This window comes from Pezoporus wallicus, unplaced genomic scaffold (genome assembly GCF_028554395.1).
Source record: "Pezoporus wallicus isolate ANWC-B61680 ecotype Strahan unplaced genomic scaffold, APGP_CSIRO_Pwel_v1 contig_8108, whole genome shotgun sequence".
In the NCBI taxonomy this organism is placed as follows: domain Eukaryota; kingdom Metazoa; phylum Chordata; class Aves; order Psittaciformes; family Psittacidae; genus Pezoporus; species Pezoporus wallicus.
The window spans coordinates 2,480,931-2,501,573 of record NW_026638088.1 but is presented as its reverse complement, the minus strand read 5'-3'; the positions used below and the strand labels follow the sequence as shown (position 1 = coordinate 2,501,573).

Here is a 20,643-nt window from a genome sequence, read left to right as displayed (position 1 = left end):
GGATGTCCCATGCATCTTAAAATGGGCATGAACTGGGCTCAGCACATTTGAGGAGGAACTTTAACTTCAGTCTACTGAAGGATTCCTTTACACAAATGAATCATTTATGGTCAATGACAAAAGGAATCAGTCAGTGAAGTAAAACTAACAGGAGACAAACCCCCTTAACTCACAAGCACTGACATAAATTCTTAAGTAAAAGAATTACATGTAAAAAAGTCTGCGACTTGTATAAAGGGATGGAAGCAGACCTCTACCATGCACCAGCTCAGGATGCTGGCCTCCAGGTAGCCCTTGGGGAACTACTGTGCCTGTAGCTGCTGTCTTTCTCTCTGTGCTCGAGCCAGCCATAGGCTATATGAACTTGTTTCAAATAGTCACAATTTATTCATGCTTAGCACACCATACATTTAACTACGTTGAACCATAGGTTTTCCCTCCCCCCCTACTGCTCCTCATCAAAATCCACAAACGTTTCCTGGAGTCCAGGTGTCAAATTTTTCTTCTTATTTTCAGAGCCTCATTTGTTCTGGATTCATTTAGCAGCGCAGAGTCACGCAGGGGCCACTGCAGTTGCTGCCTCTGGGATCCCTGGATTCAGAGCAGCATGAAGTCTCTTAAAAACCTGAGCTCTGCTAAAATGTTAAGAGTCCCAGGAGCACCAGGTTAACAGAGTCCTACGTGCAATGCTGCTGGAGTGTGTGACTTCAGTGTGGCTTCAAGTGAGGGACCTGAACTTGCTGGGGGCACCCAAGAGTCACACTCTTGTTAGATACCAGAGGTCCTTAGGAAGCAAATCTGGAAATATAACCAATAGAGCTTCCCTCTGTCCATCACCCTGGAAAATTAAAACGACAAGAACCCACTCTTTCCCCTTCCTTCCCAAAAGGTGAGGTTTCTGCAGCAGCCAAGAGAGGGCACTCCAGGCCAGCCCAGCTCCCGCACTACCGGAGGCGTTTCATGCTCTGACAAGTCCATCCCCATCACTCAGCCCCCAGCCCCAGCAGAGCCCTGGCTATGCGCAATGGATGAGGAGCAGCCTGTCCTGTGCAGCAGGCTGTAGCTATAGCTCGATTGGATGTGAGCAGCTACCACGTTTTCTGGGGTTTTGTTTGTGTTTTCCTTTTCTAAAGGCTCGCATGAAAATACAAGACAAAGCAGCGGGTGACTGACATTTACTGTGCAAAGTCACTCTCACTTAGTTACAGGCTATATTAGTTTTGGCATCATTTAGGATCTAAATTCAGCTAGCCTGACTTCCTAGAATATTTTAGCTTTCTTCAAGCAACAAACTGCCTGCTGCCACAAAAACACGCATCAAAAATAGCATGGCAAAGGATCCCAAAAGAAACAGTTTGAAACTTTTTTTCTCCCCCCTTGTACCAATTTTGATTTATCTGAACAATTTTACAAGTGCCAATTTGTATACTGCAGGTTTCGGCGAGAGAGCCAAAACAAACACGTTAGAGCTCAGAGGTCAGAGCAACCCAGCTTCATTTTGCATGGGACCACTTCCAGGTCTAACATACGTATCCATATTTAAAACTCTTCAGTTTGCAAGTGAATAAGATACCAGACTGAAAGCCTCTTAAACACAACATACTGAACAAGGAACATACACTCGTCAACAATGACAAGCACCAAATGCATTTCATGTTTGTCTTACTATTATGTAGAACAAAGGCAGAACTGCACATGAAATAATCTACCTGTATGCTCAGTGTTGTGAGATTACTCGAAATACTCATCTGTGCTCTCATTTTGTGAAGTGCCACTTGCTCCCTTTGCAGAGCCACCCTCCACATACACACCAACAATGCCAAGGGGATGCAGGAATCGAGAACCATGAACAACCTGCATCCTTTTCAAAGGCACTAAGTGCTTCCCAACAGAAGGGGAAGAGAGAAAGAGGCAGCTGTGAGTGACGTCCAGTTCCCTCCTTAAGGTAGCCTCAATTTAGAGCCTCAAGGTCCAAACCTTCTGTTCATTCACTCCAATGTATTTACAGGAGTTGGCCGTAGGAACTGCCAAAGGTACTCTACAGCCTGAAAAAACATCCCTGAGAAAGCGCTCAACTAGTTTTTGTTAGATCCACTACATGGGCAATTGAGCTGTAATTCGAAGTGTTTAAGTCTTGTTCCTGCCTCTTCCATTCGTGTTAGACTGCAGTCAGCAGGACTACTTAGGAAAACGACTATACAACACACAGCCTCTGGCTGTACCAAAGAAACAAACTCCAGGCTGATGTGCTGAAGTAATACAAACTTAAATGCAGGATGGTATTCAAGGAGGAACGCTGCACTTTCCTGTGATGTAAGGCAAAGCACTAGAAATAAAACATAAGTATTTATTGATCTGCAGTGAGGGAATAAAGCAATGAATTTCAGCAGCTCTAGCGTGCAGCCAGCATTAATCAAAACTTCTGTGGTGGGAAATGTCAGCAAAGAAACAGGAATTCACAAGGAAAGGGAAAAACACAAACAAAACATAGAGCCACACCTAGAGGAGGAGAAGGAAGAACAAGGTAGGAGTAGGTGGCACAATGGGTTTCCCACACCAGGCTTTCATCATCTGCAATCTGCAATCCTATCAGTCTTCTCCAGCAAGAATGAACACGGTGGCCAGTGATTACTCAGACCCACACAGGTCTGGCAGAGCTGGCAAGCGCTGCGCCATCAACCTTCATCTGCTGCAGAAGAGGGATGCGCTGCAGATCCTTGGGATGGAAATGCCTCCAGGGAATGATGAAAAGGAAAAGATCTTACACACTAGTGCTATTCTCAAATAAAAAGATCAAAGATAGGCACTGCTTCTATGGTAGTTTTGAAAGTGTCACCGTGCAGTGGACTCAGGTGCATGTCACTATCTTTTAATTTATCAAGCTTCTCAATCAACCTAAGGTTCCATCCGCCTTTTATATTTGCTCTCAACAGAGCTAAAGTCACAGGGATTACATTCATTAGACTCTTAATATCTACTACTTTCAGACTTTCCAGCTCCAGAAAAAACACACTGAATGCTGACTACAGGGAAAAGCCACAGAGATAAGAAAGAAAAACCCTGAACTCATAAGGAAATGGAGGAAAGCCACTGTGTGATGAGATAAGGAAGGGATAGAGATGTGTGGGAATAAAGAAAGAAATACTGATGAGCCAAGGGAAAAAGTATAAACAGTATCACCTACACAGCTTACACTTCATGGTCTTAACACACATTCTGGGTTTGATCAGCTTTCAGATTCAAATAATCCTTGAGCTAAAAATCCACTGAAACAGCCCAGCAGGCACTTCCAGTGGTTAGGAATACTGCCCTCAACACCGTTAATGGTCTGTGGAAGTGCAGTGTGTGTTTTCACACAACCAGAGCTCTCCTCTGCGTGGAGGGTGTGCATCAAACAGCAAACTCCTGAATTACAGGAGATTTTCCATAGAAAAAGCTGCAAAAGGGAACAGACAGGACAGGCCTTTTTGTCTTTGCAACAACAATCTGCAAACAGTGACTTGGTCCAAAGATGACTTGCAAGAGTATGGATGGTGGAGAACAGAGAAGGGTAGGTAAAAAGATTGCAGAGAATTTAAGGCTACTGCAAAACACAGTGAGAACAGACAGAAAACTCCAAGTGCAACAGCTCTATTTGGATTTGGGGAGCAGCATCTTGCAGAAGGGTGAGGTATTAAGAAAACAGAATACCTCATAACTTCAGAGTTCTTTTCAGAATTCTTCATGCTCATCCATCAGCACCAACATATACCTTAAACCTCATCAGTTCAGGACAACAGATTTGGACCTGTCTGGGTTGAGCTTTTACATACCCATTGCTCCACCATTCCAACGTGCTCACGGAAAGACTAGCACAGCTCTTAGATAAGCAACACTCATTTGTGCAGCTTCCTCAGGTCTCATTGTCTTACCCTTGCTGAGATTTACCAACTCTTTAACAAGAATTCCAGCTAGTTTTGTCCCTTTAAATTCTCGCCCTCTCTTGCAGGCAGAAGACATCTGTGGAATAATAATGAATTTCTTTGGTTTGGGGTTTTTTTGTTTTTATTAAAAGCTATTCTTCCTAGCAGGAAATGAAAGAGAACAACCAGATTGTAGAATCTGGGGGAATAGGGAAAACGTTTCTGAAGGTTAATAATAATAATACTGTTTAGCATTTATGTTGAGGATATGCGACAAACCAAGGAAAAACAGATGTTTTCAGTAATGCTTCAGTTTCTTTGCAAACTCAGGTATTGTCCAGAGCACTCACTGGCTGTGGCAGCTCACAAAAGACAGGAGGCCCTGAGCTGGAAGACAGGGAGCAGAATGAAGCCCCCATAATCTAAGGAGAAATGGTCTGCTACAATACTTATACACACACCAGTCTATGGGGCTGGAATGGACCCATCCAAGGGTACCAAGGAGCTGGTGGAAGGTCTTACCAAGTCACTTTCTATCACATAGCAGCAGTTCTGGCTCACAAGGAAGGTCCCAGTTGGCTGGAAACTAGCAAATGTTATGACATCTACAAGAAGGGCCAGTAAGAGATCTGGGGACCTACAGGCCTGCCAGTCCCAGCTTGGTGCTGGTTATGGGGTTAGGGAGGACATCATCCTGAGTGTCTCCACACGGCACATACAAGAAAACAAGTGATCAGGCCCAGTTAGCATGGGTTTATGAAAGGCAGGTCCTTCTCGACTAACCTGATCCCCTTCTATGACAAGGTGACCTGCCCAGCTCATCATTCCCCTGCACTGGGCACTGGTGAGGCTGTACCTCGAATTCTGTGTTCAGCTCTGGGCCCCTCACTACAAGAGAGACATTGAGGTGCTGGAGCGGGGCCAGAGAAGGGCAACGGAGCTGGAGCAGGGCCTGGAGCACAAGTGTGATGGGGAACGGCTGAGGGACCTGGAGGGGGGGACTTAGTCTGGAGAAGAGAAGGCTCAGGGGAGACCTTACTGCTCCCTACAACTGCCTGACAGGAGGATGGAGCCAGGAGGGGGCTGGGCTCTGCTCCCAAGGAACAAGGAACAGGACAAGAGGAAACGGCCTCAAGCTGCACCAGGGCAGGTTTAGACTGCAGATTAGGGAAAAATTGTTCCCCAAAAGTGTGATCAGGCATTGGAACAGACTGCCCAAGGCAGTGTTTAAAACATCCTAGGGAAGTATTTAAACATCCCTGGAGCTATTCAAAAGACATGCAGATATGGTGCTTGGGGACATGGTTTAGTGGTGAACTTGGCAGGGCTGGGTTAATAGTTACACTCAGTCTTAGCAGTCTTTTCTAATCTAAATGATTCCATGATTCTATGAGATCCCTTCCTAACCTCCCACTTGAAGTCAGACTGATAACCCCAAGCACAGCCTCAGGGCATACCCAAGCCCTAATGTGTCTTCTTGCCTCCAGGTTCTCCAGCTGCTCTACCTCAGCAAACTTTTCCTGTGTATCTGTCTATATCTCACGCTGAGATACACAGTCCCTTTCATTTCTTATTAAAGTGGTTTCTCGTTTCCCAATGCTTTTAGTATTGCTGCAGTGAGGTTTTGGAAGCCACTAATCATGAACACCCTAGAAACTTCACCAGGAATGTGCTCAATTGCATTCACCACCTCTTCAGCCCTTAAAAGTAGTATTTAAGCTGAACTCCAAGAGAATTTTTCAAAAAGCTACATTGAATTCAATTCATGACACACTATTAAGAATTATTTTACACATGAAGCAGCTTAATATGATTTAAAGGATGCAGAACTTTCCCATAGGGGGAGAGAAGCAAATCCTCCGTGAGATGAGTACCAACACAGTTGGTACTGAGGCTTACAAAACTTTGATGTTAATGAATGTGGATGGGTTGTAGAGATGGGAGAAAAGCTGCCTTTATCAGTTTTCCCAGTACCAAGCTGATAGCCATTGTAAAACTGCTTTTTAATACAGCTGTGCAGCTTTTGCCAGTAAGCCACAGGTTTCCATCACATGATCAGGTGAAAATGTGCTTAACAAGGATGTGAATATGCTTCTTTGTTCATAACAAACTTATCACAAGACAGACAAAGCTCAAATTATCACAAGAGGGCAAACGGGTAGCCAGGGACATGTCAAAGCATTCCAGCCTGCATCTCCCTGTTGAGCAGTCCAAGAAAGGAAAAATATATAAGCTAGTTGAATACCACCTTCTACAAATAAGAAGTCAGTTTGCTTTTTTGTGACTCTACATCTGGAGCCTGTTTGTTTGGGGCATAAAGAAAAGAGGAAAGATATTTGGAGACACTTAAATTGCTTCACTTCCTGCCATGAATGACTATGCAATGATCTTGTTATGAAAGAGAAAACAATTGTTTCCCATGCTCCCTGGGAGAAGGACAACATGTAACCTGCTGAACGTGCAGCAAGAGACTGTAGTTCAACTGTAAGAAAAGACTGCTAATGGTAAGAGAGATAAGTCCAGGAATAAGGCAGCTGTGGAGTCCCTATTGCTAGAGTACAGTAAGAACCCCTTAAGCACTGACCCACGCTGACTTCATGTTGTTTCAGGTCTGGGTAAGATGAAGCTCAAATAATACTGAAATACCTGTTAGTGATTCCATGGATGGGTAGACATTTACACCTACATCAGTCCATGAGTTCCTACAGCCTAACAGGTCTATAGGGCACCTGGGTACTGTGCAACAGAACCCAGGCACTGGGGAGTTACCTTTCAAGCACAGAGAGAGAGAAACAGCATCTCACAGGCATTCCTAAGAGCTATGTAAAATGTCAATCCTCTCCACTGCAACCCTCGCCCTCTCCAGTTTCACACACTTTAAAACAGCTGCTTTAAAATACTCTGACTTCAAAGCCCAGTAAATTAAGCTCCCCATAAAGTCCATTCAGCTTTTTGTTTAATTTGATAAAAGCTCATCAGACCATTCAAGTTACCTTCTGGTCAATACTGCCTCCAGAAATCTGCAATTCAGCTACCTGTGGTTTTTCCAATCTCTCTGTAAAACATCACTAACAGAGCCTGTTGGGGCCTGCATGTACCAGGTTTCGGGTAACCTCTGTTACAGGGCCACTCAAAGTACCTTTTATGCAACTGTGAGCTCTTTTTTTCCTCTACAAGTTTCTGTATTGTGTGATTTTAGTTTTCTCTTGCCCCAGTGCCCTGGGATGACCACTTTTATATAGCATTTCACCTTTGTTTTAACCTGATGACATACTATGCCCCCTTCTATTTTAATTTGAGACCAAAACCACTTGGTCTTAACAGCGACTTAGCTCTTAGACTTGCTGGGCAGGAGGTTTAACTTCAGGCTAGAAAAGTTACTATTAAGCTGGTGCCAGACTCTTTGCAGTGGTGCCCAGTGACAGGACAAGGAGCAACGGCCATAATATAAAACACAAGAAGTTTCACCTCAACACGAGGAAGAGCTGCTTTCCACTGGGGGTGTCAGAGCACTGGCACAGGCTGCCCAGGGGGCTGTGGAGTCTCCCTCTCGGGAGACATTCCAAACCCACCTCGATGCGTTCCTGTGTAACGTGCTCTAGGTGGTCCTGCCTCGGCAGGGGGTTGGACTGGATGAGTTACAAAGGTCCCTTCCAGCCTTCATGATTCAGTGATTCTGTAACACTTTCATGTCTATTGACAAAAAACAATACATAAGCTTACTATAGGTCCTTGCATCACTGATGATCCCAAATCACTCTACAAACAGAGTACTTGGTCCCTCATTCACCATCAAAACATACTTGCCGCTAACTGTGCCAGCAACACTACATAAAAGTTAGTTAAGAGGTGAAAGAGAGAGCAACTTCTCCAAGTGAAATTACAAGGAAATTAAGGGAGGTAGAGTATATTACTTCACGGAGAAGTTGGCCAAAAGACCAAACAGCACACCTTTTTAATGGCTAAAAAGGGGGGCAGGGTCCCTGTTCAAGATAGAATCACCAGCAGCGCAACACTGCTCCTCAGGTCTCTGCTGAACACGGTGTGTTATCAGCTGAGGGAAGCACAGCACATGTGGAGCCTGTTGGAGGCTGCTGCTGCCTCTCCTTCTGCGGGCTTTTCATCTAAGTGTTATCAAGAAAAAGCACTGCCTAGCCTAAGAGCTTTGACAAGATCCCAACACAGTGGTGACAATAGAAGAATACACAGGAGATTTCATTTTGAGACCTCTTTGCTGTTTCTTATTTAAATAAGCCATCACACTAGGAGGAAAAAAAATCCAGTGAAACAGATCATTTCAAGAACACACAGCGTCAGCCTCCCCATCCACCTCCCCTCTCACCGGGTATTGACCCTGCTGGCAGAGCAGCAGCCTCAAAGATTTTAGATTTCCTACCACGTAACTACAAATCAGGACATTCAGCAAAGGGGAAAGAGAGATTTTCTTACACATAGTGATCATGAGAAGCTGAACAGCCTCCTATATAAATACAGCCCTGTTCTAGCAAAGAGAGTTACTCTATTTCTCTAATGGTAATTCCAAAGTTTTAGGAACATGTGTTCATGTCTTCCAATAGGACTTATTAAAAAACAGAAGGTTGCTCTGTTTTAAGCATTTAAATCCCTAAAGACAGACAAAAGAAAACACAGGACGAAGTAGCAATACTATTGATTATGCATAATTGCTATAATTAATTTGTAATTAGTTCATTAAAATCTATAGGCATTACATTGGAATTATGCTTGTACATTTCTGGGAATATCCTGCAAGTCACTTGGGATATGCTTATCATTTATTTGATAGATGAAACATTATTAGAAAGACAGCCCATTAAAAATTAATATACCAGAGGAATAATTTCTTGATCTCAGCATTCAGTTTTCTATGTACTCAGATTCCTATTCCATCTTGCAAAGAGTTTGTATTAATACTGTTTTTCCAGAGTGTGACTTGGGAAGCATTTTACACAACTGAAGCACAATACCCATTAGGCCAAGTATGGGGCCAGTTTTGAGAAGACAAAATGAAAAACACTGTATATACCATGACAGTATTCAGCACCACATCTAATTCTATAATCAGACTTAAAATGGAAAGATTAGAAGCCTTCAGCTTCAAAAGACATACCAAACATGAGTGGAAAGCAGTAGGAAGAAACTTCCACAGCACCATAAGCAGCCCGATCTCTAATTGCTTAACATTCTTCCACTTCTGCAGTGCATCTGGCATCACTCACTGTCATAAATGAACATGTCTGTATGAGCAGCATCTCAGGGGTTCTTAAATACTGCAGATAACAGCCACCAGTCTCTCACAACAAACGAGTAAAGTGGGCTGGTATACACTGGTACTACCCTTCATCAGGGACTGTAGGGATAGAGCAAGGTTTAAACTTAAAGAGGGGAAGTTCAGGTTAGACAGAAGGAAGAAGTTCTTTACTGTGAGGGTGGTGAGGTGCTGGCACAGGGTGCCCAGAGAAGCTGTGGCTGCACCATCCCTGGCAGTGTTCAAGGCCAGGCTGGACAGAGCCTTGGGCAACATGGTCTAGTGTGAGGCATCCCTGCCCATGGCAGGGGTTGGAACTGAATGATCTTAAGGTCCTTTCCAACCCAAGCCTTTCTGTGATTCCATGTTATCTACCTTGATGGAAGATGGAATAATAGCACCTCACGGTTTTTTTCCTGTGACGTTACTTCTCTATTCCTACTCATCTTTCAGAAGTACCACCAATATTTCTGAATTGCCATTTCAAACAATAGCTTCAGAAATAATCTGACCTTAAACATCTACACTATAGTCACATCATTTCCAAACTGGATACATAACACCAAAGTTTCCTTAAATTTCTGTAACAGAGAGGGTCAGTCCTTACGTGTATAATTATGAGCACCAAGAATAGGCCTTCTGCTCAGAATCAGCTCTTAGAAAGTGTTTTCCTCCCCACTCTACCTCCATCAACACTAACAGGAGGTTCTTTTTCTGATGCACTGATCCATGCAGCTAGGCCATGTGAACACCCATTTTCATTAAATAAATCATAAAAAATATAAGTCATATAATTACTTAAAAAGAGCAAAATGAGCCGTGGATATACAGTGCAAGTAGTGGCATTTGCCATTATAAGGCTTGAATCTTCTCTTGCAAAACAATGAGTATGTGCCTAAAACCAAACCAAACCCTTTCGTTTTTAAAAGGAGGGTAAAACTGCAGAAAGAATTGTAGAACGGAGAGTTGGGTCTCCAGGTCCTTTAAGCCACAATCAAACACTTCATTGTAATTTTGTGCTTCTCAGCAAATCTGCTTTAAGAATTCCAAACAGTCTCCCTGGAACCACATACTTATTCCCCTGCCTCCAATCTAGCATGGACAACTCTTTATTTTCTTTGCCCTTCACTCAAGAGTGTGATGGATGTATTTACATAAACATGCACACAGGCACAGATATCTCTCTATCAAAATTAATCTGCAGATGATGAAAAGTGTAAAAGATCTAAGAGGCAAATCCCAAACAAAAGAGCATACTTTATACATAAATATCTTGAAATTAAAAAGATCTGAGATTAAGTGGTTTACCACTCATTTAGAATTGATTAGAATGTATTTAAATTTAGCTGAAAGTACCACAACATTGCTCATGTATTTGCATCTGCGAATAAGTAAATAAAAAGCCTGTTATTAAAGCCTTCATTAATTCTGATTATATGAGAACTTAAAAGCAAATCTGTGTACTACTGCTCTGTAAAGACTCCCAGCAACTCTACAGTAAAGCTGGCACTGCAACACAACATGTGTCAGCGAAAATGACTAACAGGATCTATTTTCAGTAATCTTATATCACACGGGTAAAAATATAGAATTAATGGTTTTGTATCATATTTCAAATATATTTTTTTATTCTAATTCATTCCCAATTCATGCGTTACTGTATCAAAAGGTGAGTTTTAGATGACTTGACATTTATGCACAATAGTGAAACACATTTTATTAAACTGCAATGTTTAGGCAGTATTCAGATGTGATGTGTATGTTATTATGAAGAGTGATCCAGCTATTTTATTTCCTTATAATTATGATGGCTAGAGGTTTAAAAATATATATTACATTGACTAGAAAGAACATCTCATTCTGACTACAGATTGAGAGTTTCTAGATATTTAATTGAAGCCAATATTATTGACAGAAGGATTCATTAATTTCAGTAGAATTTTCCCCAATTAAAGAACTTGTCTGTTGGTTTCTATGGAGTTTAGCAATTAAGTATGTAACATGCCCCACAATGGACCTTCTTGGAAAAATCAAGTTTTAAGCTATGGATGACTTGTGAAAGTCAGCTTCCCCCTGTCTCCCTTTCCCTTCCCCACCCCAAAACTTCTTCCCGTATCTCTAGCATTAATACTGGTTTAATAGCTTAAGAAGAGAAGTGTAACTGAAAAATTATTAATAGGTTCTTCAATCTCTATTCTTACACAAATAAATGTATTAAAGCAAATTTGTGCTTACAGAAACCTGAGTTTGCAACACCGATTCATGCGTCAGTCCTGACGGTCCCTTTTGGCTATGAAGGACAGTCCTGGTGAAACTACCTCTGCAAACTCTAATTTTCATGGCTTGGTCCAAACTCTGAGTGCATCTTTCTGCAAGTTGAGTGGGACCACAGATCACAGACCAGAACGCGTTCATAGTTCATTTATAAATGAAAGGTGATTTGGGGCAGCGCGGAGAGAAAAAGCAAAAGACTCGTGGAATTAGGTACACAGGTATTGCAATGTACTTCCTCAGAAAGTTTGCTTGCCACTCTCACAGCTGAAAGGTCATTCTAAGTTAAAACAAAATTAACCAAAACCCAACCTCCCTCCACCATTTAGCCATTAAACTCAGAGTTATGAGGTGAAGTTTGATTAAAGATTTTGCACTTTATCACATCTGATAATCAGACTAGTTTAGAACAAGAGATGGCCTCAAAATACATTACTTTTCCCTGTACAGTTATTGTATACCCAGTATATATACAGTATTGACACCCAGTAATCAACATCACAAAACATTTTAAGGCACTGTACAAAATAAAGGGATTTTTAGTTACACAGAAAACTATACCTGATAGTCTAAAATGCTGAATCCTAAACCATTTTTGTCTTTCTCCAGCTGAATAACCTTCACATCGGGAGACCATAATGCTAATTCCCCTTCTTCCTCCTCAGGATCAATGTCTTCCTTGGCTTTCACCTGAAAGATAAAACCTCTAGTTCAAACACCATTCTTTCAGCTCTTTACAAACACCATTCTTTCAGCTCTTTACAAACACCGTTCCTTCAATATTTTGATTATTAATATCTCATATATGCCCTAAAATATGACCTCTTGTGGAATTACAGCTTCATTGAACATTATGCATCTAGTTTTCTCCGACTTGCTGCCTTTTATACTCCCCTGGGACTATGCTTACACGTTTGAGCAACCTGGCATACAAATACCCACGTATTAGTCAAATTAGTTCTTACAATATTACTAACCTGTTACATGTTGATGAACTTCAGCTGTCCCATTAGATGCATAAAGGAAAGATAAATATCTTAGCATAAAAGATGCAACCATTGACAGCTAATAGACCAGACCATCAGGCACATATGATACTTGCAGCATTAAATATGCAAACAAAAACTTCCTCTATTGCAACTATACAAAGAGTATCTAATTTGAAAGAGCAGTTTCTTTTACAATTTTTGTGCTAATGTATAAAAGAGGTATAGTCACCCAGTTTTGTTGGGTAAGGACAGCTTCATAAATACATCTTATAAAAAGGCATCTTGTTTTCCAACATGTACATTTCCCATAATGCTATTTTGTCCATACAATCTTTGCAAAGTATCAGTGTATGATGTTGCAAGAAAAAAGTTAAAGTCTGATACCATTAACTTCACACTGATTTAACTTTATTTCTTTGAATAAATATGCTTGTTACACAGAGCACTGCCATAAGGCAAAAGGAAGAAATTTTTCTTCCACACACTCTTCATTGATGCTTTTGCCAAAAGAAAGCAGAAATATTATGAGATTGCTCTAAGAAGAAGGCAACCTCTGTTCCCTCAATATTCCCTTATGGCAAAGATGTGCAACTGACGGGATGCACATGGAAAGTGCAACAACAAAAACCACAGTGGAGCAAGTTCTGTTGCAACAGAAAGGGCCTTTTACAAAAAGGTGTAATACTGTGCACCTTATTCTTTCATGGAACATCCATATTTCTTAACTCCCCACCTTAGAGGAAATTAGATTAGAAAACATCAGAAAAGATGAGAAGTTGAGGTGTAAATCCTTTTTAGAAATAGGAACAACCATTACAAGTGTCAAGATTTAGTTTAAGACTTTAAAGCTTCTGTAGTGGAAAGAAACATTAAGTTTCTTCTTTTTTTTTCCCCAGTTCTATAAAAACCTACTCAGAACATGGAAGCAATCAGCTAATGGTGGCAAGGATGTGATTTAGTATAATTCAGAGCTCTCACTCAGCTATTAAGTGTAAGAATGATGCATGGGATGTACCTAGTCAGCATGCTAGCTCGGTGATTTACCTACCTTGTATTTATAGTACAATGAAGTTTCTCATGACCAACCCGTATAAACTGTAGTAAAAGTACCAGTGCTGCAAACATGAACTATCTTTCTCTGAAACACCAGCTGCCCCTTACAAGCCCAAAGTGATTGGCAAAGGCAGCATTATATGACAGTTTAATAGAAAACTGCCACATGTAATCATGTATTTTAGGAAATGTAATTTAATACTGAAAAGTGGTCTGGATCAAACAGCAAAAGGAAAAAAGGACATTGGCTTTAGAAAGTAAAATCCCTTTCTTAAAAGCATATGCACTTTTTAAAAAGTTATTGTCCTTTTACACACTGAATGACATGAGAACCATAGAATAGTTAGGGTTGGAAAGGACCTTAAGATCATCCAGTTCCAACCCCCCTGCCATGGGCAGGGACACCTCACACTAGACCATGTTGCCCAAGGCTCTGTCCAACCTGGCCTTGAAAACTGCCAGGGATGGGGCAGCCACAGCTTCTCTGGGTACCCTGTGCCAGTGCCTCACCACCATCACAGGGAAGAGCTGCTTCTTTATATTTAACCTGAACTTCCCGTTTCAGTTTGAAGCCATCACCCCTTGTCCTATTCTTGTAGCCCCCTTCAGATTCTGGAAGCTGCTCTGAGGTCTCCATGCAGCTTCTTTTCTCCAGGCTAAACAGTCCAATGTTAGCCTGAAAAGTCTACCTTTCGTTCTGGAGGAGAAGCTCCCATGGTGGGCTCATCCACAAGAGACTCAGTGCCATCATCAAAGAGTCGCCGACAGCAAACCAGCGTGAAGGGGGGTGGCACTTCTTTTAGAAACGTGACTGCCTCACGGCGCGATTTGCCATACAGCTGGACTCCATTTACCTGCACAGAAGGGGAAACACATCCACATTAAGATAATTAAAAGGATATCAACCAGATTCTTTTATTATATATTGCATAGACGTCTTTTCCCTGTTGAATGTGTGCAATTTTACCCAGGGATTCTGGCAAAGCTCGCATAGCTTTATTAACATAGGCTTCTGAAGCATACATGCACCACTGTTAAGACTTCAACTTCATCCTGTGGCTATTGACTGGTACATCATGGCTCTGCTCTCTTCACCTCCCTCTAATTAGTTTTCTGATCTCTCTTTTCCCTAGCCTAAATCTTTCCTGGCATTATTATTTCATTCTCATCTGCTTCTTTGCTGGGGACATATTTTTAGCATTAGGGTTATGTGGTTGAATTTGAAAAGATAAAAAACACAGATTTTGAGGTCTAATCAAAACTTTGAACACAGAACTAGAACAACTTTGTCCACTGTCTAAAATGTAACTGAATGGTTGAAACCAACACAGATCCTACAAAAAGCATACAAGAATCTTTATATAGTAAAAAAAAACAAAACAATTACAGCAAGCAATTAAGCAGAAAGCCCTGACAAGGGTCAAAGCTTAGCATCCAATAAGCTTTAGATGCTGAGTGACAACAGAAGACTGTAAAGCCATTGTTAATCATAGAATCACAGACTGGTTTGGGTTGGAAGGGACCTTAAAGCTCATCCAGTTGCACCTCCCTAGAAGGGGAAGGGACACCTTCCACTAGAGCAGGTTGCTCCAAACCCTCTCCAACCTGGCCTTAAACACTGCCAGATGCCACATTTGACCCTAAAAAACACAGCACATAAATTTACATGTGTACATGTGCACATCTCTGTACATGTGCACTTGAGGCAGAGCTTCACCATATAATTCCCAGATCTCCTTTAAAGGGACTTGATCTTGTGCAAGACTACGCAGCAATCTCACTTTAGCCACATTTTCTTGCTGATCACCTCTACATTCCCCCATTTTTTCCTTAGTGTTTTCTTCATTGTAAATGTAACTTATACTGCTGGGAAACACACTATAACCCAGCCAAGGAGAAAAATTCAGAGCAGTGTAACTGGCCTCCAACATGGTAAGATGAACTGCTATGCGTTTTTTCTGTAAGAATTACAGCAAGTGCTGAGCTATCAGGCTAATCCATTAGTTAATTATTTAAGCAGAAGTATCTATGCATAAGGATTTTTTAATGCATTGAGAGTGGCAGTGTGGTGGAACGCTACCAGCACTTCTCAGCATACAGTGATTGATGGGGAAGAGCTACTGTGCACTCCCAAGCAGACTTGGGGACTCCCAGGCTGCTTTTGCAGCTGCCAGACATCAGCCTCTACACAGGCAAGGTGCCCTATACCCCATCCATTCACCACACCACTCTAGTTTCTTGTGCTATCAAATAAGATTGAGTGAGATTTTATAACAAAGCTAGAAGGACACAAGGAAGCAATTTATTCCTAAAAAAGAACACAATGAAATTAGCTAGAATTAGGGGAGGGGAGAAGAAAATACCATGCTTTCTATCATATTTGAAACACATCATTAAAAATAACCAACATTCAACCTCACTATATATTACAAACAAAATTCCTTACTGATCACATTTTAATCCCAACTGTATCGGGCCCAGGTAGAGCTGCTTGTTTGGGGAATGGGGCTGTCACTTTTTCCATTGCAAACCCCTACTTAAGGGGATTTATAACTTGGCTGCAAAAACATACTCTGGCCTAAACCTGGCATATATAGCTTTAGCCCTGAAGCACATTTTTATTTTGTTGGGTTTTTTTCCAGCTACAGAGTAGAAACAAATTTATGCTCACTAGGTCTGGACATACCTGTGAACCTAATTGTAAGTACACAGTCATAAGTAAAACTGTTAAATATATACAATTAAAGTTTCCCAAAGTTACTGTACAGCACTGCATTATTGCTTTTTGTATACATTTTTTTCCTGCTTAGCGGCCAAGGAATATAAGCAACACTTCCGGCATTCCATTAATCCTTTCCTTTAGGAATCAAGATTTCCTCCATTAAGTAATAACTGCAGAAAATGTTTTAGGTCTTAGTGAAACCAGTATGAATTTTTGATGTTATAGGGTGAACAACAAATAGGCAAGAGCTGTACACCTAACAAATCAAGCTTTCAGAACGCCTGATTCTGTCCCACTGATGGCAAAACTTCTTTGCATGCACTAAAAAAAGGTTCAAATTCACCATATTCCATGACAAGCAGGTATTCAATAAGAAATTAATGTCTTTTCACTTGCAGGCTGAGATACTGATAGGTATAAATACATAATTACACACACACAAAACAGGTGTTCTTTTAATACAATCAAATAAATATTTTTCCTGAGCAAATAGGTCTGGTGTGATTCCAAGAACTTCAAAGCTGTCCCAATACCTCTTTATACGTACTTAAACAAACTTATAACAGCTTATACACACAGATATCTTCTAACACTCAACAAGCGAGTTCTAATGTGTAACAGGAACCACTATTCCTGAGACTGTTGTAAACCTCTTAGGAGTGACAAATATTAAGAAAGATTATCCACCAAGAAAGCTGATGCCAAATTGCTTAAAAAGGTGCACTAAAGGACTACAGATATTCAAGCTGAAACATTTCAGAGACGAAACCAAACATGAAGTCCCTAAGAGGTCACAAGAATTTGACATTTTCTCCATAAAAGAGGAATGAAACAGTGAAGAAAACTAATGTGACTTCCAAAGCACTACACTAACTGCTTCCACAACCAACTCTTCAATGCTACTGCACACACAGCAGCCAAACTAGAATTTAATACAGGCCTTTTTAAGAAGGCAAAGCAAACAGGAAATAGTTCTGTTTTGGGGTGGTTTGGTTTGGTTTTTACCTCCAGAAGTTCATCCTCCAGTTGCAGAAGACCAAGTGTTGCAGCTGGACCATCTGAAGCAATTGATGATATATAATGATGTCCATCAAACGTGTCAAGCTCAACTCCTAGTCTCAAAGTGTGGATGGGTAACAGCTGCCAAAAGATAAGCATGGTCGAGAATTAATATGTCTTTAACCACAACATAAATACATTTAGGATTCAGTAGCTCACCAAATTAAAGTAAGCACACAGTAAGATGATTACGTTTGCAATACTGATATCATCTGTATTACAGCGGAGGTGATCATAATTTCTCCATAGAAACTGCACAAATAAAACAAACCATCTACCTTTCAGAGAAAAAAGCAATTTAAGCTGTGTCCATCCTAGCCAAAAGGCAAGTTTTCAACAGAACTGAAGGAAATTCCATAACCACCATTAAAAACTCATCACAAGATCAGCTCTCTTACTCCTTTAGGAGGTACACTACTTTGAGGTAGGAAAAATATCCACGAAGTACCCTCTGCAAATAGCTGTTAAAACTGGCATCCTTGTTTCTGCAAGGTGAAATCACTGAACTCCTGTTAGCCTTTTTCCAGTGGGCCTCCTTAATTTGGAAGCTTTTCTCTAGGGAGCTCTATTCCAGCTGAAACCAGGACAGGAGCCTCCAACCATTATAGTCCCTTGGGTCTGCTAATACTAGAAAAATCATCTCTCTAACACTATCCAGACAAGACAGCAGAAATCATAGCGAACTGGGGAGAAGGGGTGATCAGCAGTATCTGCTCCTTCAGTTTCTCTATTTTCTCACTTTTTATTACTTGAGCTTAAACACTGCCTGCCCTTCTAGTTCCCATTTAATTCTGGATACACAAGTAAAAGGAGAAATCCATCGATCCCCAACATTCCCTCACACCCATGTCTGATTATGAGTGTATGGCCTTTCTTCACCAAGACACCCCCACAAGCATACAAATACATCAGCTCCACAAGCCTCTTTTGCACAATAGTAACATATGTATCTTGAAAATCTCTGGAAAGTCTCAGAACACTGAAATGAATTCCAGCTCTGACCATTTCAATTAAATGGACCTCCCTCTCCCTGGATCACTATGACAAACTCTTCTGCAGGATTATGACATTGTTCAGCAGAGCTTCAACCTCTGCTCCATTCTGTAGTGGCTTTCAACAACTTAAGTTGTTGGGGTACTTAAGTACCCCAAAATCTGAGGCTTATATTCATGGTTTGGATTTCGGGGGATTTTATGTTTGTGTGTGTGTTGAAAGATTCATTTCCCAATGCTACAAAAAGGTATTGGACCAGTGGAGAAGATAAGCAGAATATTGGCAGCCTTTTTTTTGGAAAAGTAAGATAGAGCCACAAAGCCACTAAATTTCCTAAACAAATACAACTGGAACTGTCCCATGCCCTCCTAGGATTTACCCTGCCAACATACACCATGAAGGAAACCATCATATAAGTCATACCTTTGAGTACTTCTGGAGCTCCGAATCATCTGTAATAGGCATATCCACATTCACAACCTACAAATTGTAAACCGTAACATTTTTCAATAGCAGGACAATAAAGATTTTACTGGAATGAAGAATTCTGGCAAAAAACTGATGAGTAAAATAAACCGTGCTTAAACAAAGTCACACTGATGCAAAATAATTTTAAACAAATGTTAGAAAACTCGTTCAGACACAGAACATTTACAACTAGGAATGTGGTGATTATGCACTATTAGCAGACTTCAATATTATCCTATTCCCAAAGCCCAAGTGCCAATTTTAGTCAAGTTCAGTAATCCTGTATAAGCACAAAATGCCATTATCTTTGACACAAATGCCCAAACTGACTTGCCTTTTGAATTTGAAAAGTACAAATGCCTTAAGTTATTATTTCAGGCTATAGTACAGCCATTTAACATCTAAACCACCATCCTGTGCAGCATGCTCCTGACACGACTTGAAATACATGAGTTTAACCACCAAAACTGAATGCAAAGTGGATTATTTAGAAGAGTGAAAAGAAATCCTTTCAGTGTAACTTTAATTTTTTTTTTGTATTAATAATTATGTTGACTACCAGTTTTCTTGTAAAGTTCTTCCTTAACACAATTTATTTATCTGTAACCTTAGAAGATTATTTACTCCAATTTTAAATGCAGTGAGATGACATCTGTGATGATCTATGGCCCAGAGTTGGGGTTTGCGACACTAAAGTTGAACAGGTTTGGGAGGAATGCTACAACTGTTAGATTTGGAAAATATATAGTCTTTGGAAATTTTTAGTTTAAACAATAATACTAAGCTTCAGCTTTTTCTTTCAGCTTAATTTTAAACAGGGCTTCCAACCTCTTGTTTTCCAGTATTTTTCCCAACAGACAGAATCCATCTCATGTTCTTTCAGTTGTGACTAAATGACTCTATGACTCATAACTCCTCAGCTTGATTGCTCACGCTTAGGTACCTGGTGACAAACACCCCACAGTCATATATCCCTGTACAGACTTCCAGAGTCTCTTTCTGTTTCAGCAGGACCTCAGCTCCTTCCACTGGTACCACAAAGGATCAGCAGCACCAAAGCCATGAGCAACACCAAATTCTCTCTTCAAACAGCTATTTCCTTTGAAGATAAATACTTCTGAGTGAATACTCAAACCTGCAGGCACTTTCAAGGTGACTTTCTGGGAGGCGAGTGTAGGAGTGAGGATAGCATGAAGCAGGGACTGCACTATCAGGCTGAAATCAAACTAAACACTGTTATTGAATGCAGCCAAGCAAGACTAGAGGTAGGTACCGCCAACAAGAAGTGGAAGAAGTGAAAAAATGACTTTCAAAACAGGATGCCACAACAGCTTCCTTCTATTATTTAAGAGGACCAATCGTTAACATTCTCACTCCTGACATTTTACCGGCGGCAGCTAAAGAAGAATTAGAAACGGATGGTTTCACGAACTAAGCAGGTTTTCGTCCTCTGTGGGAAGTGTGATGGTGCTAAGGGAAGTAATATCAGACTCTTGAAATGTAAGGATGGGAATACCAAGCAACTGAAGTGGGCAGCTGAACAGATTTATTGCATCATGTACATAATCTTACATGAACTTCAGATCTTAAAGGAGTGCTAATGGAAAGAAGAGAAGAGAGTTTCTCCAGGCAATTCTTAAAGCTACTTTAAATCTTCCAGCGAGTGACTGGAACGATGGCTACTCCAAGTAGTAAAAATAAGCGTCTCTAAATCAACTGGACAAGCATTGCAAAGAGAAACAGGGCATTTTCCTGGTGGTGGTGAGAATTTTTCAAGTCCTTGGAAAGAACAGCGGCAGAAGCTTTTTCTCTGTACCCACTGGCTAACACACCACTGAAAAGCAGCAGTGAATTACAACTTCAGTCAACTCCTTATGATGATTCATCAAAACAAGCTTTTGCTTGGCAATTATTAAATAT

The 20,643-nt window shown here is 40.9% G+C and overlaps 1 protein-coding gene across 2 annotated transcripts in view; it reads right to left on the bottom strand.

The window, feature by feature from the left end:
• The window catches only part of PATJ (PATJ crumbs cell polarity complex component), a 148,830-nt gene that overhangs the window by 104,284 nt on the left and 23,903 nt on the right, over positions 1-20,643 (bottom strand). For both annotated transcript variants that reach the window (XM_057409336.1, XM_057409338.1), the window contains exons 13-16: positions 18,679-18,735; positions 17,209-17,343; positions 14,171-14,335; positions 12,001-12,129 (exon numbers count right to left, since the gene is read on the bottom strand). In XM_057409336.1, the coding sequence (XP_057265319.1) occupies positions 12,001-12,129; positions 14,171-14,335; positions 17,209-17,343; positions 18,679-18,735 (486 nt within the window). The remainder of the gene's footprint in view (positions 1-12,000; positions 12,130-14,170; positions 14,336-17,208; positions 17,344-18,678; positions 18,736-20,643) is intronic.